This window comes from Callospermophilus lateralis, chromosome 17, assembly GCF_048772815.1.
Source record: "Callospermophilus lateralis isolate mCalLat2 chromosome 17, mCalLat2.hap1, whole genome shotgun sequence".
Classification (NCBI taxonomy): Eukaryota; Metazoa; Chordata; class Mammalia; order Rodentia; family Sciuridae; genus Callospermophilus; species Callospermophilus lateralis.
Genome location: NC_135321.1, coordinates 34,652,162 through 34,671,406, shown reverse-complemented (window position 1 = coordinate 34,671,406; position 19,245 = coordinate 34,652,162). Strand labels below are relative to the sequence as shown.

At 43.7% G+C, this 19,245-nt stretch overlaps 1 protein-coding gene across 9 annotated transcripts in view; it reads left to right on the top strand.

The window, feature by feature from the left end:
- Fhod3 (formin homology 2 domain containing 3) overlaps positions 1–19,245 on the top strand; it is a 425,688-nt gene that overhangs the window by 375,983 nt on the left and 30,460 nt on the right. For all 9 annotated transcript variants that reach the window (XM_076837398.2, XM_076837397.2, XM_076837399.2 and 6 more), the window contains 4 exons: positions 6,521–6,679; positions 14,003–14,185; positions 15,727–15,846; positions 16,912–17,073. In XM_076837398.2, coding sequence (XP_076693513.1) covers positions 6,521–6,679; positions 14,003–14,185; positions 15,727–15,846; positions 16,912–17,073 — 624 coding nt within the window. The remainder of the gene's footprint in view (positions 1–6,520; positions 6,680–14,002; positions 14,186–15,726; positions 15,847–16,911; positions 17,074–19,245) is intronic.

Sequence of the window (19,245 nt, the reverse complement as noted above, 5' to 3'; positions counted from 1 at the left end):
ATGTCTGTTTAACCACTGGCCTCTGCTACCAGAGACCCAAAGGGCAAATACTGGGCATTAATATTTTTTTCCCTTAACAGGAAGGCAAGCCTATTCTGGTGAAAATTTTATGCCCAAGTAAAGGTTTTTCAGTTTTTTTTTTTTTTTTTGAGACTATTATTCTCATTTTTCTGCCTTACCCTTTTACTGTGTATCTTACCATCTCCCTTATTGCCAGGACATCTATATTATTGCATCCTTGTAACTGCCCCTTTCTCAATGGACAGTTTGGAAAAGATCCTGTGGCATCACTCTTTGGCAGTGGTCAGGGAGCGAGGAGGAATGATTCACCATTTCTAGAGCTTTGGAGCCAGACCCAGACCTGGGGTCTCCGACAGAGATGTTGAGAAGCATGCTCAGAGCTGGGTTGCCTTTCATGGAAGCGCTCTAGGACTTTGCAGTGTTCTCCAAGACTCAGAGTTCTCTAAATAAACAGTGTCCTTAGCCTTGTTTCTATTTTCAAGCTCAGGACCTCCTGGGGTAACAAGTTCTGTGTGTTGAATGTTTACTTTTTAAATACTGTGTCTTCAAGTCCTAGTGAAATTACCAGTTAAAAATTCAAAGGGGGTGATCAGTTGTGTTGGTATTTCCAGGAACTTGAGGCTTAATGACTACTGTGTACTATTTAAATTTGCCTCTCCAGCTTTTTGAAATCTGCTTGCCTGAATCTTCATGCTTCTCTTTCCCCAAACTTGCATAACTCCTGAGGGAAAGTTGAGGTCTTTTCTTCTCCCTAGGATGCTGACCCAAATCAAGTTGTGGTCTTTCTTGTGTGGTGGTTGCCTTTCCCCCAACAACCACTGAGGATCAGGTTTGGGTCCTCATTTACAGGTTCTAGAAATATTCATTCTTGGAGGCAATAAATTGTTCTATCCAGAAACCTGACTTCCATATCTCCTTTCTGTGAGGCATTTTGTCATCCCTGTGTGTGTTAAGCCAGCCCTCTGGGTGGGCTCTTGACTCTGTGTGGCTTATTTCAGAGGAACCCCTGTAACTGGCTTACTATTCTAGCAAACATTTCTATTACCCTATGTGACTTTTGGCTTCTAGGAGAGGCTGAACTTGCAAGGTCCTGTTCTTGGGGCTGCTGGTTCTGGAGAGTGGATCTCTATACAAGTAGCTCACTGCCAGGTGAATCTAAGGCTGCAGAGATAGCCACAGGCCTTCCTTCTGTTAAGTCTTGGCATTTAGCAATTACCACTTAGGTTGGCTCCCTCCTCTGACAGAAGTCCTGTGAGTCTTTTGGCCTCAGGTGCTTCCCATCTGAAGTCTCATTCTGAAGGGACTCACCCCTGTCTTCCTGAAAACTGCACCCTGACACCCCCTATCCCCACCCACAGGCAGCTTGAGAGAAAGGAGCCAAGTTGTCTCCATAACCTCCTTCCTGTCCCTTCTAAGAGTTTTCTGCTCCTCTGGGCACAGAGGGTAATTCTCTGTCTCCCTGCCCCTTCTCCCTACAGTGTTCGTGGCCAAGTCAAAAACAAAAACAAAATCCCTACATGGCCTCCAAGCCTCAAGCATTTCTCCCAAGAATGTTCCCCTCTGGAGGAGAAGGGCTACTGGGGCGTGCCGGAGGCTCCCTGGTGGGTTCAGCTTTGTGGGAGGGGCGCTGCTCCAGGAGTTGAGCTTAACTGGGTTTTCTGGCACTAAAACAGAGCCTGACTTTTTCCCAGCATACCCCTTCCCCCCTTAAAGCAGTAAGTTCCTCTTCTCCCTTGAGTACTTCTGAACGTATTTGGGAAAGTAGCATGTTCAGAGATAGCCCCTCAGTGGTGTCCCCCACACTGCTTCCGTGGACCCTTTTGCTGATCCACCCTGGAGATAATTGTTCCTGTTTGAGCATCCAGCCGTCCCCACTAGTGCCTCCTTCCAATGTCCCTTTCTCCCTGTTCTTGGAACTTGAAGAAGGCAGCAGAGGTTTGGTGGTTGACTTTTCATGAAAGAATTGTCCAAAATGTTTTCAGGTTGCAGTTGGCAGGGATGGAGAGGTACCCCAGGCAGCAAGAGGGTGCCCTGAGGAATGTACACCCCAGCCTTTCTGGCCCTTGGCCATTCCCACTCCAGCCTGTGTTCTTGCTTTTCCCTGGCCTTTTGCTTACCTGAAGAGGAAGATGTCAGTGGGTCTACTCTGTTAGTGTTCACTCGCTATATTATTCTGTTAGATTTTTTTGGTCCCATACTAGGAATCCCCCTCATGGTAGATTCTGGGTCACTAATCTTAGTGTCTTTGTTGAGATCCCTTGGGCCATTATATAAGAGTTTTTCTACCCTGTCATTCTGTTCTGTTATTCCAGCTATTCAAGTGTCTGTGCTACACATTTTGTCAGTTTTGCAGTAAGCTTTGGTGGCAGAGTAGATATTACATGTAACTCTTCATTTTAAGAATATTTTTGACTTTTTAAAATATTAGAATTTTTCTAATTCCAAAAACAAAAATCTTCTGGAATTTGAATAGAATTATTTTAAACATATTAGATCAGAGAGACCTAATTATACTTACAAAATTGACTTTCCTGTCTAGGAACATGATGTTTCTCATTTATCCTATTCATCTTTTATTACTTTCAAGAAAATTTCATCACTTTCTTGCTGTAGACTTTGCCCTGTAATGATATTTCAAGAAGTTTGGAGTTTTGTTTCCTTGTTTGGGTCTTGTTTTGGGATGTGTATCATCTATCAAACGTAAAATGACTTTTCTGCCTAGAAATCTTGCTACTTCGTCCCAACCTGTTACGTCTTCCTCATCACATTTCACCCCCTCCTCCTAGATGCCTTCAGAGAGGGATATTTGTGTGTCCACAAGGACCACTCTGCCTTCTCTGACTCCTGCTTTATATCCCCTTTCTTTCATTGGCCAATTTTCTAATTTTCTAATTGTATGTAAACCATGGACAATCATCACTTTCTGATCAAAGAAATACAATAAGGAAAAGGGTATCTGAGAAAGACTTGGTAAATGTAGGATGGAGGGTTGGGGAGAAGAGTCTGGAAGTGGGCATGATGGACTGGTGTGAAGCTGCGTGCTGGGAGTCAGGCTCAGGTGGAGGTGGCAGGTATGGAGGAGGAGGAACGGGCATGGCAGGTTTTGTGGAAAAAGGGTGGGCAGTACTTCCACTGTTGTGGGATCATGTGGAGGATATAGTGAAGCTCATGATTGTAGATCTGGGGCTTGATCCAAAAGGACAATCAAAATGAATCAGAATTGATGAGTGATCATCCTTGGACATGGTCATGGGCTCCAAAGCTTAGAGAGCTTTGACTTGCTCTTGCAGATGTGACTCTGTTTCTTATGGGAGGGAAGGAGATGAGGAGACAGTCCCATCCGACCTGCTCCCTCATCTTGGGCTGAGTTAACCAGAAGACACACTTGGTGTTCAGCAGCACCAAGTAGAGCTTTACTTCAATTATCAAGAGTAGCATTTAAAACAACTCTTGCTAAAATACAGAAATTGAATAATTCAATTCCAGGTGTTCCTTCTTACCTTTCCTTCATGCCTGGTAGATGTGCTCTGTGGGGACAGGTCTCCCTGTTGTCTCAGCTTGTTCAGTAGTTAATAGTGGAGTGTGTGGACATGTCCATCTGTGTAAACTGAGTCCTACTGAGATTGGAACAAGGTCATGTCAGCTTCAGAGCCACTACAGAGGTTTTGTGTTTGACATAAATGGACATCAGCTACCAGGAAAGAAGCTGAAACCTGAGTGGTGGTGCTTTTCCAAACTGTTTGTGGGCAGCTGTTCATGGTGGGGCTGTGTCTCCCCAGAGGGAAGCATCCTTTCCTCATTTGTACAGAGGCTCCAGCTGGCCTAGCTGGGCTTGCACAGTCATCACTCCAGGATCCTTGAGTGACAAGGACAATATGGATGAGAGGCTGAGGACTGACAGTTCCCAGATTATCCTTGCTGCATGACCATTACTTTGTTCCTTATGCTCATAGGACGTTCTAGGGACAAAGAAGAGAAAGGATAAAGGCCTAGCTTGTTGGATCTGTCCATTTTCAATTAGAAAATCAAAAAACCAGAACTAAGTCACAGGGCCAGATTTAGGTACAAAGAGGGTTTTTTCTTTTTTTTTTTTTTAATGAACGTATTGCTAGCTAAAGAAGAAATGAGAGTCCTGGTGGTGATCAGGCAGGAGAGAACAGATGCTGAGTAAGTGATCTGCAGAGCCTGGAGAGGCAGGTACCCCAGCACCCCAGTGCTTTATCACAGGTTATAGCATCTCCTCCTCACTGCCCATATTCTGCATTTTGCAAAACCTTTCTCATTCCTTCTTAGTATTCCACATACAACATACTATTTTAAATTAGATTTCAAGACTAAATTCAGAATTTTTGGTTTATTTGGCTAAATATATAAAAGACAAAGCCTGCCTTGCAGAAGGGGAAGCATCTATGCCACATGTCTCTGGGAGCCCCTGTTCAAAGCCAGTGACCACACCCAAAGGAATTGCCCCTCCTGGCCACCAGGCCCCCAAACAGCTGGGATGTCTTCAGTTGTTTTCTTCATGAAGAAATTTGAGTTTATTCCCAAATGCATATTTAAGGATCTAAAATAGAATGTGAGCAATTAAGTTTGGAGAGCCCAGGAGAACTTTAGTGGGGCTTCAATCTGGTTCTCCTTGGTGACTTCCATGTCTAGTGTTGCCTCAGGCCAGCTTCTCCAGATGGCTCAGCTGCTCCCAGGCTACATTTTCTGCTTCAAAGGAAAGGGTGAGAGTGAGAGTGGTTAGGAAGCACCATGAGCAGCCCAGCGAGGGCTGGCTGTAGAGTGTAGTCGGAGTTCCTTGGCCAGCCCCTGAGCTCTTTAGGGATATGGCCCCATCAACCTCCAGCCTCATTCCTGGTGGGTCCCAACAACCTAGGCAAAGATACTGCCCATCTCCTTACCTTATCCTTTGGACCCAGGATAGATCCCAGGTGTTCTTTAGGGCGGAGCTCCAGTGACTCACTCCATCACCAAGTGAGTTATAGCTGCCCCACAGAGGAGCCCCCTTGCAGTGAACACATTTAGTCACTGTGCTGTGTGTCTTCCTTCAGGGGAACCTGCTTACTCATTTCCTGTTACTCTAGGCATGCATCAGAATGGTCATCCTCCCAGCTGTGTGTGCTTCAAAGGACACATGGGCAAGAGCAGATGTGTTAGGCCACGTCTCCTTCCACTTAACAACTCCCTGGTCACCTACAGTTCCTTAGAACTGAAGGGGAAAGTTTTGGGGGTGGAGGGAGTGTTGTGGTTTGTGGTCACAACTGTGAGTCATGATACATGTTGGCTCAGCACCTCGCACACCTTCGTTTGATAGGGCTACCATAATAAAATGCCACAGACTTCGGGGCTTAAACAAGTATTTATTGCCTATAGTTCTGAACACTGGCAAGTCCAAAATCAAGGTGCTGGCCAAGTTGGTTCCTGCTGAAGGTTCTCTTCCTGGCTTTCAGATGGCTACCTTCTTGCCATTTTGTATAAGGAGAGAGCTAACTGTTTTTGTTTATTTCTTATGAGGATACTAATCCTATCAGGTGGACCCCACCCTTGTGACTTCACCTAAACCTAATTACTTCCAAAAGCCCCACCTCCAAGTACCCTCACCTGGGGAGTTAGGGCTTCAAGATAAATTTTGGGTGAGGGAGCATGCAGACACTCAGTCTGTATGCTAGCCCTGGGCTGCCTACAGGGATGAGAGGGGCCTAGGGCCTGCCTCCAAGGGGGACCCAGGCCAGCAGGGACACCATGCACAGGGTTCTATGAGGATGTCAAGATACTTCTAGTTCCCTGTTCTCTTCCCCAGCCTGAGCCTGCCTGTACCTCATTCCTGTATCAGCATGTGGCTTTCCATCTCTCTCCTGTAGTGGGACCTCTTCATCCACCCAGTAGGCAGCTGCACAAATGACTAAGTATGGCAAGAAAGGCAAAGGTGACCTGATAGAAAGGACATGGGACATTTGAAATGGTCAGGCGGACCCTGAGGCAATGCAGCCAGAGATCTGGGGAGGGGGGGGTCCTGTCCTCTCAACCTGTGCATTCACTTCTCCATGCACACGCCAACCAAGACACAAGTTGACACCTTGCAGCCCACAGGAAAGGGACTCTGAAAGATTTTACTATCGTTTTCACTGCTTCTATGAAAAAAAAAAAAAACAAAAAACCCCACAGGTTATAGCTGTCTCACAGTTGAAAAAAAACACAGGTTTTTTTTTTCCTTGCAAAATATCCCATTTTTTCCCAATTGAAGGAAAATCTATTTTATTTTGTAATGTGTCTGACTCACAAAGTTCCATTGCTGACCCAAGTTTGGCGGTGTCTCGGAGCCCAATCCTTGATTTCTCTCTTCTGGACTGAGCAGTAGCCAGTCCTCGCCTGAGCTGCAATTGGGGCCATTTGTTTTCATTTCTGAGTAAGTGGTGAGTTTTCTTTTAAAAACTGAAACACAGAAAGGACCCATGGTGATGCATTAATCTTGGATTTTCCTTGTTTTATCACCAAGAAAACTGCTGCAGATGGAAAAAGGCAGGAGATCATCGTTCTAGATTCCAAGAGGAGCAATGCCATCAATATTGGTCTTACGGTCCTGCCCCCTCCAAGAACGATTAAGATAGCCATTTTGAATTTTGATGAATATGCCTTAAACAAAGAAGGAATTGAGGTAAGAGAAGCTGTCAAACATTGTTTCTGTTCTGAAATTTATCACATGCATAAAATGTACTTATTATTTCATCCAAAGTGACTTTCCTCATAGGCTGGCTTGCCATTTTTTCTGTCCTCAAGAAGATTCTGAATAATAATTTTTTTCATATTTACTCCACAGAGAGGCAAGCCTCATTTGCCTATGAAGTTCAAAGACCCTCCTTCTGCAGTTCTTATATGGACCTCCCTCTGATCACACACGCTCTGCCTATCTCAAAATGGAAATAGACTGTCAGAACCTCCTTAGGAGGCTGCTAGGTTCTTCTTTCATGTCATTTTACACCAAATATGTTTAGCAAACAATTTCAAAGATGAGGTTTTCAATATGTGATCCCATCTGTGTAAAGGACTTTCTTTCTGTCTTGGCGCTTGTTGGGATATACAGAGAGATGTCTTGTTAAATAACTGGAAGAACTAAACCAGTTGAGGCTGTAGCCCTTGTTGATCTGAATGTCAAAAATGGAGAGAGATGAGGTGACATTTCTGTGGCTGCTAGGTGGCCCACCTGCTGTGCCAGTGTTCATGTTCTTCCACCAGGCCATCATCTTCACCATGGTGCTAGTTTGTAGCAAGTGAAATCTCTTACTCTGATAATGAAAGGACAGGTGGAGCTAATGGCCAGCCCAGAGTCCCCTATAGAGGTGTTGTAGTCTTAGGAGCCACTTCACCAAAAGTGGGAGGTTCTAGGAACATTACTTTGTGACATTGAGTGACACCCAACCCATCCTCCCATTGACCAGGAGCTCTGGACTCCTTTAAAGCCTCTCCATGATTGGGTTCATTCATGCACAGTCTCATTTGAGCATGGAGGGAACCAGTGAAATCTGACCCCAAAGAGGGAGAGTCGGTCTTTGCCAAAAATGTGAGGGAGGGTTGGGCCACAGTGCCAGACTTGCCCACAGCCCTGGGTTGAGAGGCAGCGATGGGCACAACAGTCTGGACCCTGTAGGCCATGTGTGCCTTTGTGCTTTGAAAAGTAGAGGCTTTCAGAAGAAAACTTGCTAAGAGGCCTATGTGGGGTCCAGTTGTGTCCTCCAGAATTCATGCTCTCCCAGAAGAGAGCATGAATTTTGGATGACACAACTGGCCTTCCTTGGAAATGGGTCTTGGGGATATAATCAAGTTAAGGTGAGATCAGACTGAATTAGGATATGCCCTAAATCAGATGACTGGTGTCCTTATAAGAAAGGGGATGTTGTTGGGACATAGACACATAGAGAAGAATGTTATCTGAAGAGAGAATGCACATGTGATGATGGGGGTAGAAATTAGAGCAGTGTGTTCATAAGCCAAGGAATACCAAGGACTTTAGGCAAACAACAGAACTGCAAAAGAGGCCAGGAGCAGCTCTGCTTCAGAGAGAGCATAGTACTGCTTAGTCTTCGATTTTGGACGTCTAGCTTCTAGCACTGTGAGAATAAATTTAGTTGTGTCAAACCCCCTAGTTTGTGGTATACTGTTATGGAAGCCCTAGGAATGCATATGAGGCTCAAGCAGCTGGAACAAGTACAAGAGGGAAAATGCATTTCCTGGCTGGACAGGAAGCTGTGCCCTAAGTCCTGAAGTCAGGCAGAATATCCAGGTGGGCACATGGCAGAGCAGGGTAGGGGGATAAAGGAATGAGTTAGATACAGCAGGCAGAAACGGAGAAGTTCAGGCAGCAAGCAAGAAGGGTCAGGCTCAGCCTCTGTGTGAGGCATCCTCACTGGGGTCCTCCAGACTGGTAAGGAAGAAGGCTGTGGCCTACCATTCTGTGAACTTGGATGAACCAAATGTGAAGTGGTTTTCATTGAGAGAAGCAAGTTATAGGCTCTCTCAGATCGTCCTGTTTACTTTACAAGGTCCTTTAGAGCTTGCAAATGCTTCAGTTCATACATGGAGAGGTTTCACATACAGCCAGAGACAGCCCAATGAAAGGAAAAAAATGACAATTTCTCCTTTTAAAGATCCTTCCCCTCCTCATCAGGAGAACTTGAAATTCCATCAGAAGGGAGTGATTCCTTTGAGTTTTGCCTTTGTTTTTTTCCTGGAATACAGCTCTCCCTGGGCTGGGGAAGTTTCAGATAATAAATTACTCAGATTTTAGAATGAACCAATTACTCTTTTTCCCTCTCTGAGCGATTGTAAGTTGAGCACCCTTTTGATCCATAAAGGAATATAAGCGTAATAATGATGCTGATCAGAATCACTGATCTAAAGGCTATAGGAATAAACACAGCACTAGTCTGGCTTTCATGGGTTTCTTACTGTGGACTGGGCACCCTGTAGGTGTTTTACAGCACCTATAGGTACACACCGCTATACTTCACCTTAAAAATGAACCAAGTGAGTCCCAGCATCAGTCTGTGCCAAACTCACAGAAACACAGGAGATTGTGCAGAATATGAGCCCTGAAGCCTGAGTTCGGGATGCAGCCTTGGGAGCATATGGCCCAGGAGTCCCTCTCAGGCCTGGGCTATGTGACCCATAGAATGGGTGGGAATCTGAAAGTGGGTGAGAAGCACACAGGAGCCAGCCCAGAGCCCCTCACAGCACTGCCAATGGCCTTCCACCAAGAAATAGCTGGTGGGCAGATAGTTTGAAGTGAGAGAAAATACCAGTAAATCCTCACTGAGGTTTTATTGTGTCATAAGTCCTCAGTAAACTCATTGAGTCACAGTAGCACTTAGAGGAAAACTGATCAAAGTGTTGTAACTCCAAAGCAAGTTTTTGCACACTCAACACTATTGCCATTTAGAGTTGGACAGTCTTTGTTGTGGGGCGTCTTGAGCCTTGAAGGATGTTTAGCAGCATCTCTGGTCTCTACCTGCTACATTCCAGTAGCATCTGCCTACCTGAACCTTGACCCATAGCCCCAAATGACTCCAGACATTGTTTGACGTTTCCTGGGAGTAGAATCACCCAGGCTGAGAATCACTGATCTAAAGGCTTCCTGTGTGAATCCAGGGACTGTGTATATCCCTCAGCAATTCCCAGCATGGCTGGGAAGACTCCAATGGAAAAAAGTACTCTTGAAAGTGTAGACTGCAGGCACTCTGACATCATCTTCTATCTCTGGCCATTGATTTCCAGGGATCAGGAAGGCATATAAGAAAGATCTAGATCCATGTGCTGGGCAGTACCCAGAGCTGATTTAGTAGGTTTGTTGTTCAAGAATTAAATTGAAACTGAGATGGCAGCTGTGAACTTACAGATCTTTGCTAATAAGATTTCCAGCTAATGCCCAAAGAGCCTTTCGCCAAACCGTCTGCTTCTTGAACACATGTACCGTGGCCTGGCACCATGGCTTAATAGGGCCATTTGAAAGTTCTGTATACCTAAATGTAATTAGGATGTATTAAATGACATCCTGTGGCTTTGCTTAGCAACCAGTGGTATGTATCTGGGTTTATGATGCAAACCTAAGGGAGCAGTTAACTTCATTAAGGAAGTAATATTTATGAAGAATATTAAATTTGAGAAAATTATTTTAGGGCCATCTCTAAGTAACATAATGATATTTTCCAAAGTAAGATGTCATCAAATTATCACAAATGGAAGTATGAGGAGTCCTCCTTTTAATTTTTTTTCCTTTTTTAATTTTTAGAGTTGGTCTACTTAGAAGGCAGCACATTTGAATGGTTCCAAATGAAGTTTGACTTGGCTCAGTTTGGTTGTGAGGCCTGACAATATCCTGGGAACAGACATTTCCTTCAGCCATTTAGGCAAAGCTACAGCATCTCTCTAAATAGTTGGTGTTATATGAGGCCTGTCTCCAGGTGGCCAACTGGGTGATGGACATACTCAATTGAGCCTGCCCGTGGAGAGTTATTGTTGGCTTAGTGGGACCAGGGAACCAGGATGCTGTGATCATTGGACACAGCTGTGCTGTTAATTTTGCACTTCCAATCTCCATGAACTATGGAGCTGGTGCTACGAAAGGACACACAGCCCTTAGGTGGGTTTTTAGCTCTGTCTTGGTTGGTCCAACCTGGTCTCAGGCGAGTCATTTCAACTGTAAGTTTGATGAAATAATTTCTGCCCAATGTGCCTCAAAATGTAGTCACCACAAAGAATCCTGCTTCTGTATACAATTAAAATGCTAATTTAAAAAATAATAACAACAGGGAGACCAATTAGAGCAAGGAGACCTGGGGGAGGGAGGAAGAGGAGGGGAGAGAAAGGGAAGGAACTAGAGAATGAGACTGATTGAATTATATGCATGTATGAATGTGCTATAACAAATTCCACTGATATGTATGATTATAATGTATAATTTTAAAAAATGAAAGGTGATACTATCAAAATGCTTTAAGAAGGTTTTCCCACCTAAGTTGCTACATGAAAACAAGTACATGGAAAGAACATTTTCTCATGAGAATATGAAAGTTATATATAAACCAAGCTCAGCCCTAAATTTTCTGCTGTTATCACCCAAATCCTCATTGTAGATTCTTACCCAAAGTTCTAGCCAGGGTTCTGTTCACAATCACAAAGCAAAATAGTGACTCATTATGGTCTTACTCCAGGAGAATTAAATGGTCAAATCCAGTACTATGTGGGTTCATAAAAATGGATATTTTTGCACTGCTTTCTCTGAAATATGACTTTCAGATACAAAAGCAAGTATATCTCGAGAAGCATTAAAGGGACGTTGTCAGGAAGATAGCTGAAAATACTGTTATCACATTCAGGTTTTGGTTTTGTTTGATGTTTGTTTACCTGCAATACCAAATGGTAATTGTAAAATCATCAGTAAACCCATTGATGTGGTAAAGCAAGTAAAAATATTAACCTTTTCTTGTTAACCTTTGCTAATGGAAAAAGGGCCATTGGGCTCACAGGAGGTGGCTTTGACTTGCCAGTTCCACTGTCTTATGGCTACTCCTATTGTCAGTGATGTGTAACAAAATAAAGCAAAGCAAAATGACAGATGGCAACCTCATAAGTCTTCAACAGTGAACAAATGGTTTGAATTAGAGGAGTGAAAAATAAAAGTAAAAATGTTTGACTTTCTCAAAGGAACAAAGCAACCAAATTGTTGCAGGAAAAGGCCTTCTGAAGGTTATAAAAGGTGTTGGCAATTTTTTTGTTTTGGAATGCTTGTCATGCCTGAAACAATTTAAGCATTAAGGAAATTAAAATACAAACTTTAGTTTTTATTTTGAAAACTAATTTGGTTCAAATCATGGATTGAGAGGCGATATCTACTGGAATTGTTTATTTTTTAATGCCATCTGTGTGGATGGTGGGGCATGAGCCAGGCAGTGAGCGAGCAAGAAGCCCTGTAACTAAGTAGTTCTCCTGATGCTCAAATTCCACCCACATAGCCTCAGTATTTGGAGTCGTAATGAAGAGCAAGTTGGAAGGGACATATTCGAGGGCCCACCACTTGTTGCCTTCTGTAGCCTCACTGTGACTGTGGCTCAGAGTACGTCTTCGGAGTAGTTTTACATCACTAGCTTTTGATAGGGACACCCAGCCTGTTAACAGTCTCATCAAACTCAAACTGCTTCTATCGTACCCAAACTGCTTCTATTTATCTCTTACCCAGATAAATCCTGAGCACAATAATATAAATACTCATGTATTTTGGGACTGGTTCCATTTTATTTTGTTAAGTTTTTCATTTTAGAAGGCTAATATAGAATAAAATTGACCTTTTTTTTTGGATGGACAGTTCTAGGAGTTTCAAATCATGTGTAAATTCATGCAGTGACCACTGCAAGCAGGATTTAAAACAATCCCAACTCCCCATACAGCTCTTTTCTGATTGTACATTTACTCCCACCTCCAGCCCCTGGGAACAAGTGATGCAAATACATCACTGTGGTTTTGTCTTTTGGAAAAATGTCATGTAAATGGAATCATATAGTGTAGAACCTTCTGAGTTTGGCTTCTCTCACTGAGCATGATGTCTTTGAGAGTCATCCACATCATTGTATGTACGTAGCCCCTCTATCTCCAAATTGAACCCAGGGGTGCTGACCAATGAACTACATCCCCAACCCTATATATGTATATATGTATGTGTCTGTCTGTCTAGGACAAGGTCTGGCTAAGTTGCTGAGGCTGCCCTTGAACTTGTGATCCTCGTGCCTCCCCTTCCTGAGTAGTTGGGATCTTAGGAGTGTGCCGCTGTTCCTGGCTATAGTTTATTCCTTTTATGGTCCAATACCATAATTTGTTCATTCACTGAAGAATATCTAACTTGAGCCGGGTTGTGTCAGTTATGAATAAAGTTAACACAAATGTTCACATACAAGTTTTTGTGTGAACTTAAATCTTTTTTTCTAGAGCAAATACCCAGGAATATAATTGTAGGGTTATAAGGTAACCTCTGTGTTTAACTTCTTGATAAACTACAGTTTTTTTCACTCTATTAATAGTGTCTTTGACAGCAAAAAGTTTTAATTTGGATGAGTGAAGCTCAGTCCATCAGTCTGTTCATTTTTGGTATCATGTCTAAGAATTTTTTCCCTCACATGGGTCACAAATATTCTCCATTTTTCCTTTTTCTAAACGATTATGCTATAACATTTTACTTTTAGATCCCTACAATTTTCTATGTAATCAATCATGTCATCTGCAAATAGAAACGACTTTACCTTTATGACATTGTGATTATCTATGTGTGTACAATATTAAATAGTAGTGGTAAGAGTAGATGGAAATTTTTATTTTTTAAAAAAATATAATCAATATGAAATTTGAACTAAGAAGAATCATAATCATTCTCGTGTCTTTTTGCCTTCACCTTTCTCAACTGATTTTTTTTTCAGAAACAAATAAAAATAAGCAGGTACATTGTTTATTAGTAGATACGTTTATAAATACCATTTTCATTTTTCTTCAGATTTGATATTGAAGTATTATCACTTCTAAGTTTTTAAACAGTTAAAAATTTAATGTCACGTAAACCCAAAGTCAATCTGAGTTCTTTGATTCATTTTTTTTTAGTTCTTAAATTAATCCATGAAAAGTGATAGAGCATGTATTATTGACCTGTTTCGCTATATTTCCTAGGGAAGACTGAGTTGTTCTCCAATTTTCTTTTACAATTCTTTTACTTTCCATCCCCCTTTTTATTCCTAGAATGTCCTCCTTGTGCAAGATCCAGAAAATTTTGGGAAAGTTGATTGAAGTATGTTTGATTATGATAATATATCTCATATGTGGTTGAAACACATAAATCAGACTCTTTCTACTACCTGGCTGGAAAATTATAGCATGAATTTGAAAACATCAAAGGGTGTGGTAGGTTCCATTATTGAGAATATGTTCTGTCATCCCATCTTTATAGAAAATTCTAACCATGATTCCAACTGAAGAGGAGAAGCAGAAAATCCAGGAAGCTCAGCTCGCCAATCCTGAAATGCCCTTGGGCAGTGCGGAGCAGTTCCTCCTTACACTGTCCTCCATCAGTGAGCTTTCTGCTCGGCTCCACCTCTGGGCGTTCAAAATGGATTATGAAACCACAGAAAAGGTAAGCATTCCATTGAGAGAGGCAGCCAAAACCACATAGGATGGCCCGTGTTTTTTAGTCATGAATATTAAGGGAGTGAAGTCTCATTCTTGACCCAGGATTTTCAGGGGTGAGTTGATGATGACATGTTGTATTATCACTAGCTCTGATGTTACTTGTGTCCGTGCTGACGATCATGAAGGGTTATTCTAAAGTATCTGCCTGGCACCAGCCTCAGACACTTGCTTATGAGTTTGTGGTGAGTGATTAAAAAATAGTTAAAATGTTTTTTTTTTTTTTTTAGATTCTGTATCTTCATTGTAGAAAACTTAGAAAACACAGAAAAATATAGTATATTTCCCATCATCTGTCACCTGATCATTATCATCCAGACTGCCATTGACCATGACAGCAGGTCTCTGCGGGGGAGTATTCTCAGAGGAAGGTTACAGATTAAGCAGATTACAAGAAGTTGAGAAGAGACTAGAAGGAAAGGGACCTCAACGGGGGAAGCAGAGGGAGACTCCTCTTGAGTAGGGCATGGAAGGCACAGGAATCTCCCCTGGCCTATGTCAGTAGGAGTGTTTTTGCAGGCTGAATGGCAGCCAGTGGAGAGGAGAGGAGAGAGATGGATGGAAGTCTATTACAGGGGAGGTTGGTTGAGAAAAACTATCTAGAAGAGAAGGAGTCTGAAGCCCAGGTGCAGAGGCTCTGGGTCTTTCTCTTCTGGAAGAGGAGGTGGCAGAGTCTTATGCTGAGGGCCAGATGGATGGCAGTGGGTCTAGGCGACTTCAGAAGGGTGCTACAGGTTGAGCATTTCTAATCCAAAATCGTAAGCACTTTGAGTGCCAACGCAATGATGCAAATGGAAAATTCCATACCTGATCCCATGTGATGGGTTGCAGTCCAAACACAGGTGCACTAAAAATAGTCTATAAATTACCTTCAGGCTATATATGTGAGAGGTATATATGAAACATAAATGAATTTCATATATACCTCTAATATATAGCCCTAATATATATCATTGTATATATGCAGATACTCCAAAGTCCAAAAAATTATGAAATCCAATAGTGAGCAACCAAGACTAAGTATGCCTAGAGGGGAATGGAGGAGACAGGTGGTCCAGGAACAGTGGGGCCACAGTTTCTACAGTCATCTGCTTTCCAGGAGGAAAGGCAAAGAGCAGGACTATGTTATCAATGCTGGAGCCTCACAAGGAAGATTCCTTGGGAATCGGCCATGGTCAGAGCAGAGTGAGAGGATGGGATGACCTAAGGGTCCTGCTTGGGCTTAGACTTTGGGTAGACAGGGAGGACACAGCATGTGTGTCCCAGCACGAACTCCATTTGGTCTCTACTGTGGAATTGTTGGGGATTAGGTTCTCCTTGCTGCTGTTTAGCACTTTGTCATACCTAGGAGCAAATGCCCCGCAGGGGAGACCGCCCCATGGTAAAGAGAACCCTGTTTATTGTTCCTCACACCAAATGAAAAAAAAGTAGCCAAATTGTCAATCCTTTTTCATTTTCTGTTTGTATTTTTTTTTTTTTAACTGAAAGGAAGTGGCAGAACCACTTTTGGACCTGAAGGAAGGAATAGACCAGTTGGAGAACAATAAAACCTTGGGCTTTATCCTGTCTACTCTCCTCGCTATTGGGAACTTTCTAAATGGAACTAATGTAAGTTGTCCCTGTGCCTTATCCTCCTGCCTCCCTTGTCACAAAATCCCTGCCCACCATTTGTTGATGAAGGTTGTACCTCTGGTCCCATAAAGTACAGTAGAATAAACAACTTGTGTAACTTTTTTTTGAGAGAATTTTTTAATATTTATTTTTTAGTTTTTGGTGGACACAACATCTTTATTTTTTATGTGGTGCTGAGGCTCGAACCCAGCACACCGGGCATGCCAGGCGAGCACGTTACCGCTTGAGCCACATCCCCAGCCCAACTTGTATAAATTTTTGATGAACTCTAGAAGTGATTTTTGTCTTCAGAATATTAGAGACCATTTACTTGAACTTGAACCCTGCCACAAGAAAGCTTAAAAAAGTAAGCGCACTATTCCTTACAGAGTGTGGCTACTCTCAAAATTGACTTGGAAAATTTTCATGTACCCTGTTTGTTTTTTCTCTTGACCTTCTCTCTCAACTATTCTGATTTTCATGATTAACTTGTCATTTTTTATTTTTTAATTGGTGCATTATAATTACACATAATGCTGGGGAGTTATTATGCCATATTTACACATGCACATTAACATAATTTGATTAAACTCGTTTCCCAGTAACTTCTCTTTCCCTTCTCCCCTCCCCTCTCCCTTCTCCAATCCACTTGCTCTACTCAACTGATCATATGTGTAGACATCACTGTGGCATATTGGTATGTGGACATGGCATAATTTGGTAGATTGCATTTGGCTCTGGCCAGGAAGTAGGCATGCAGCTAGAGGGGAGAAAGAAGCTATACTTATGCAGGTGTCTGAGGCCGAGTCCCATAGCACCTTGATTGAGGGCTGAGTCCTGGGGACCTGTCTCTGGGCTGTGGTAGCAAAGGGTTGGAGGTCCAGGTCATTCCCGCTGTGTCTGGTCCATGTGTGATCAGCAAAAGATGGAGTGCATGGCCTGAGAAGCCTCACACAGAAACTAAATATTGGCTACCGCAGCTGTGCATTGATTCTAACCATCTGTGCTATTCTAAGAGCCTACATAAAACTTGTTTTTCTCATCTTTAATGTCACAAAACAGGCCAAAGCGTTTGAGTTAAGCTACCTCGAGAAGGTTCCAGAAGTGAAAGACACAGTGCACAAGCAGTCGCTTCTCCACCATGTGTGCACCATGGTGGTGGAAAACTTCCCAGACAGCTCCGATCTGTATTCAGAGATTGGGGCCATCACCAGGTCAGCCAAGGTACGTCAGTGAACACGGAGGAGCTGGCCTCACCTTGGCCTCCGCTTGTTGGATTCTCAAACCCTCTTCTTAGAGACACACATGCTCTAATAAATGTGACCCACAGCGCCGCCTGCATTCCCTGCTCTAGAGTCTGTGGATAGGATTCATTTCATGCCTTTTTCTAATGAACTTTTAAGATCTTTTTCCTATCTCTGGTTCTCAGATTCTTTCCTACTGAGATATGTGAGGCTAGTCTGCCATCCCAGTCCTCACTCCTTGGAAGTGTTACTCACCAGGCTGGATTCTCCAGAACATTCCAACTACACAGCCTGTTTTAGGTGGGCCAACAGGTCAAAAGAATGCCATCTGGCTCTTGAGATGTCCATACAATGTCACTGTGAGGTGTGGAGCTGCAGGGCATGCCTGGCCTGGCTCTGCTGCCCACAGATTGGCCGTCCCTACAGTCTTACAGGGAACGTTTTTATAGGGCTGTAAACAGTATATAGCATTGGCCTCTTGGCTGCAAGCTCTTAAAGTGAGTATAATCTCTTCATGAGCATATGGTTTATTAGAAACGAGACAGTCACAATATGTGGACCCCAGCTGCCTCCAGTGGAGGAGTATCACTGAGACTGAACAATGCCCAGAGGAATCTCAGACACACCAGAAATGGGAACAAGGAGAATGTGGGAGCACTCTTGAAGAGGGCACAGGAGCCAGACCCATGTGCAAAAATCTCCTGGGAACACAGCAGCTACAATTGCTGGGGGACACCAGAGCCCAGGGTAGGAAGAGGGGACAGAACAGAGGACTGAGTGGGCGAGGAACAGAGGGAGAGCTGCGACAGTCCTGTTCCAGGAGCTTGCTCACACTCTGCATTCTCCCACAGGACTGACTGGTGGGGACCTGGTGGCTGGGGGCCCTCCTTCACCTCTCAGGAGTCACAGGCGGGTAGCCACAGGTACACCAATCAGGGGCCCTTCAGCTGGCCTCATGGTGTACCTACCTTGAGGCAAAAAGAGGCATGGAGAGCTGACAGAGGGCTTCACAGAACAGAGTCCCCTATTTAACAGGCACTGTTCTGCCATCTTTGCAATTATGACCTCAATTTCCTAACTAAGGAAGAAAACCCCTCTAAGAGTCTAAGCAGAGGGTCCTCCAGTGGCTGCTCCAACACCCTGTGAGCACCTTCTCAGAAGACAGGTTTGTTAAGAATTTGAGGCAGTCTGTCTAGATCCCCTCCATCTGGGTCCCAGTTCCAGAAACACCTGAGCAAATTGTTTCCCTCTTTTCATACCCTGTGGTTTTGCCCAGGGCCTTCCCCAGCTAGAATTTACTTGGAACAAAAGTGGCCCTGGCCTAGGAGTCCCAATACTAGAACAACCCCAGTGACTGCCCTGGGCCCCTTCAGTATCAGGCCTTTCCCAGCAGCCTATTGGATGTTTAGTTGTCAGCTAACTAATAGCTGCATAACTAGCCTTAAGATTGGCCACAAAGCCAAAACTTCAAATAGCTTCTACCCACTGACTTCAACAACCACTAAATGACTCTTGATCCAGATGCTTGTGAATTGCCGTAGGAGGCCAAGAGGACCACCTCTTCTTAGACTTCATTCCCAGAGCGTTTTTGGCTATGGAGAATCAAAAAATTCAGACCAAGCAAAGTCCTGCCTGGGAGGGGGGGCGACTTCCTCCTGCTGAGACAAGATCTTCTCACAGAATCTGCCTTTGTTGTCTTTAGCCCCTCCCATGTCCTTCAGAGGGTGAGGCTTTTACTCTGAGATCACATGAGCGAGTCCCTGCTGGGCATCCTCCAGGACCTGCTTGTACAACCACTGTCACTGGTACCTGAGCAGAGGCTATTTTCTCCTTCTGGATTTTTAGACCACATTTTTCACTCACTGTTCACCTCACTCCCCTTCTTTCAACCCACCCACTTCTTTCTTTATCCTCTCCATCCCTCTGAATTACTCCCCCCCAACCTTGGGTACTCAGGGGCACTCAACCCCTGAGCCACATCCCCAGCCACACAGGCTCCCCCCCCCCTTTTTTTTTTTGAGACAGAGTCTTGCTAAGTTGCTTAGGGCCTCACTAAGTTGTTGTGACTGGCCTCAAACTTGCAATCTTCCTGTCTCAGCCTCTCCGTTGCTGGAATTACAGGCATGTCCCACCTCTCATTTTTCCATCTCAC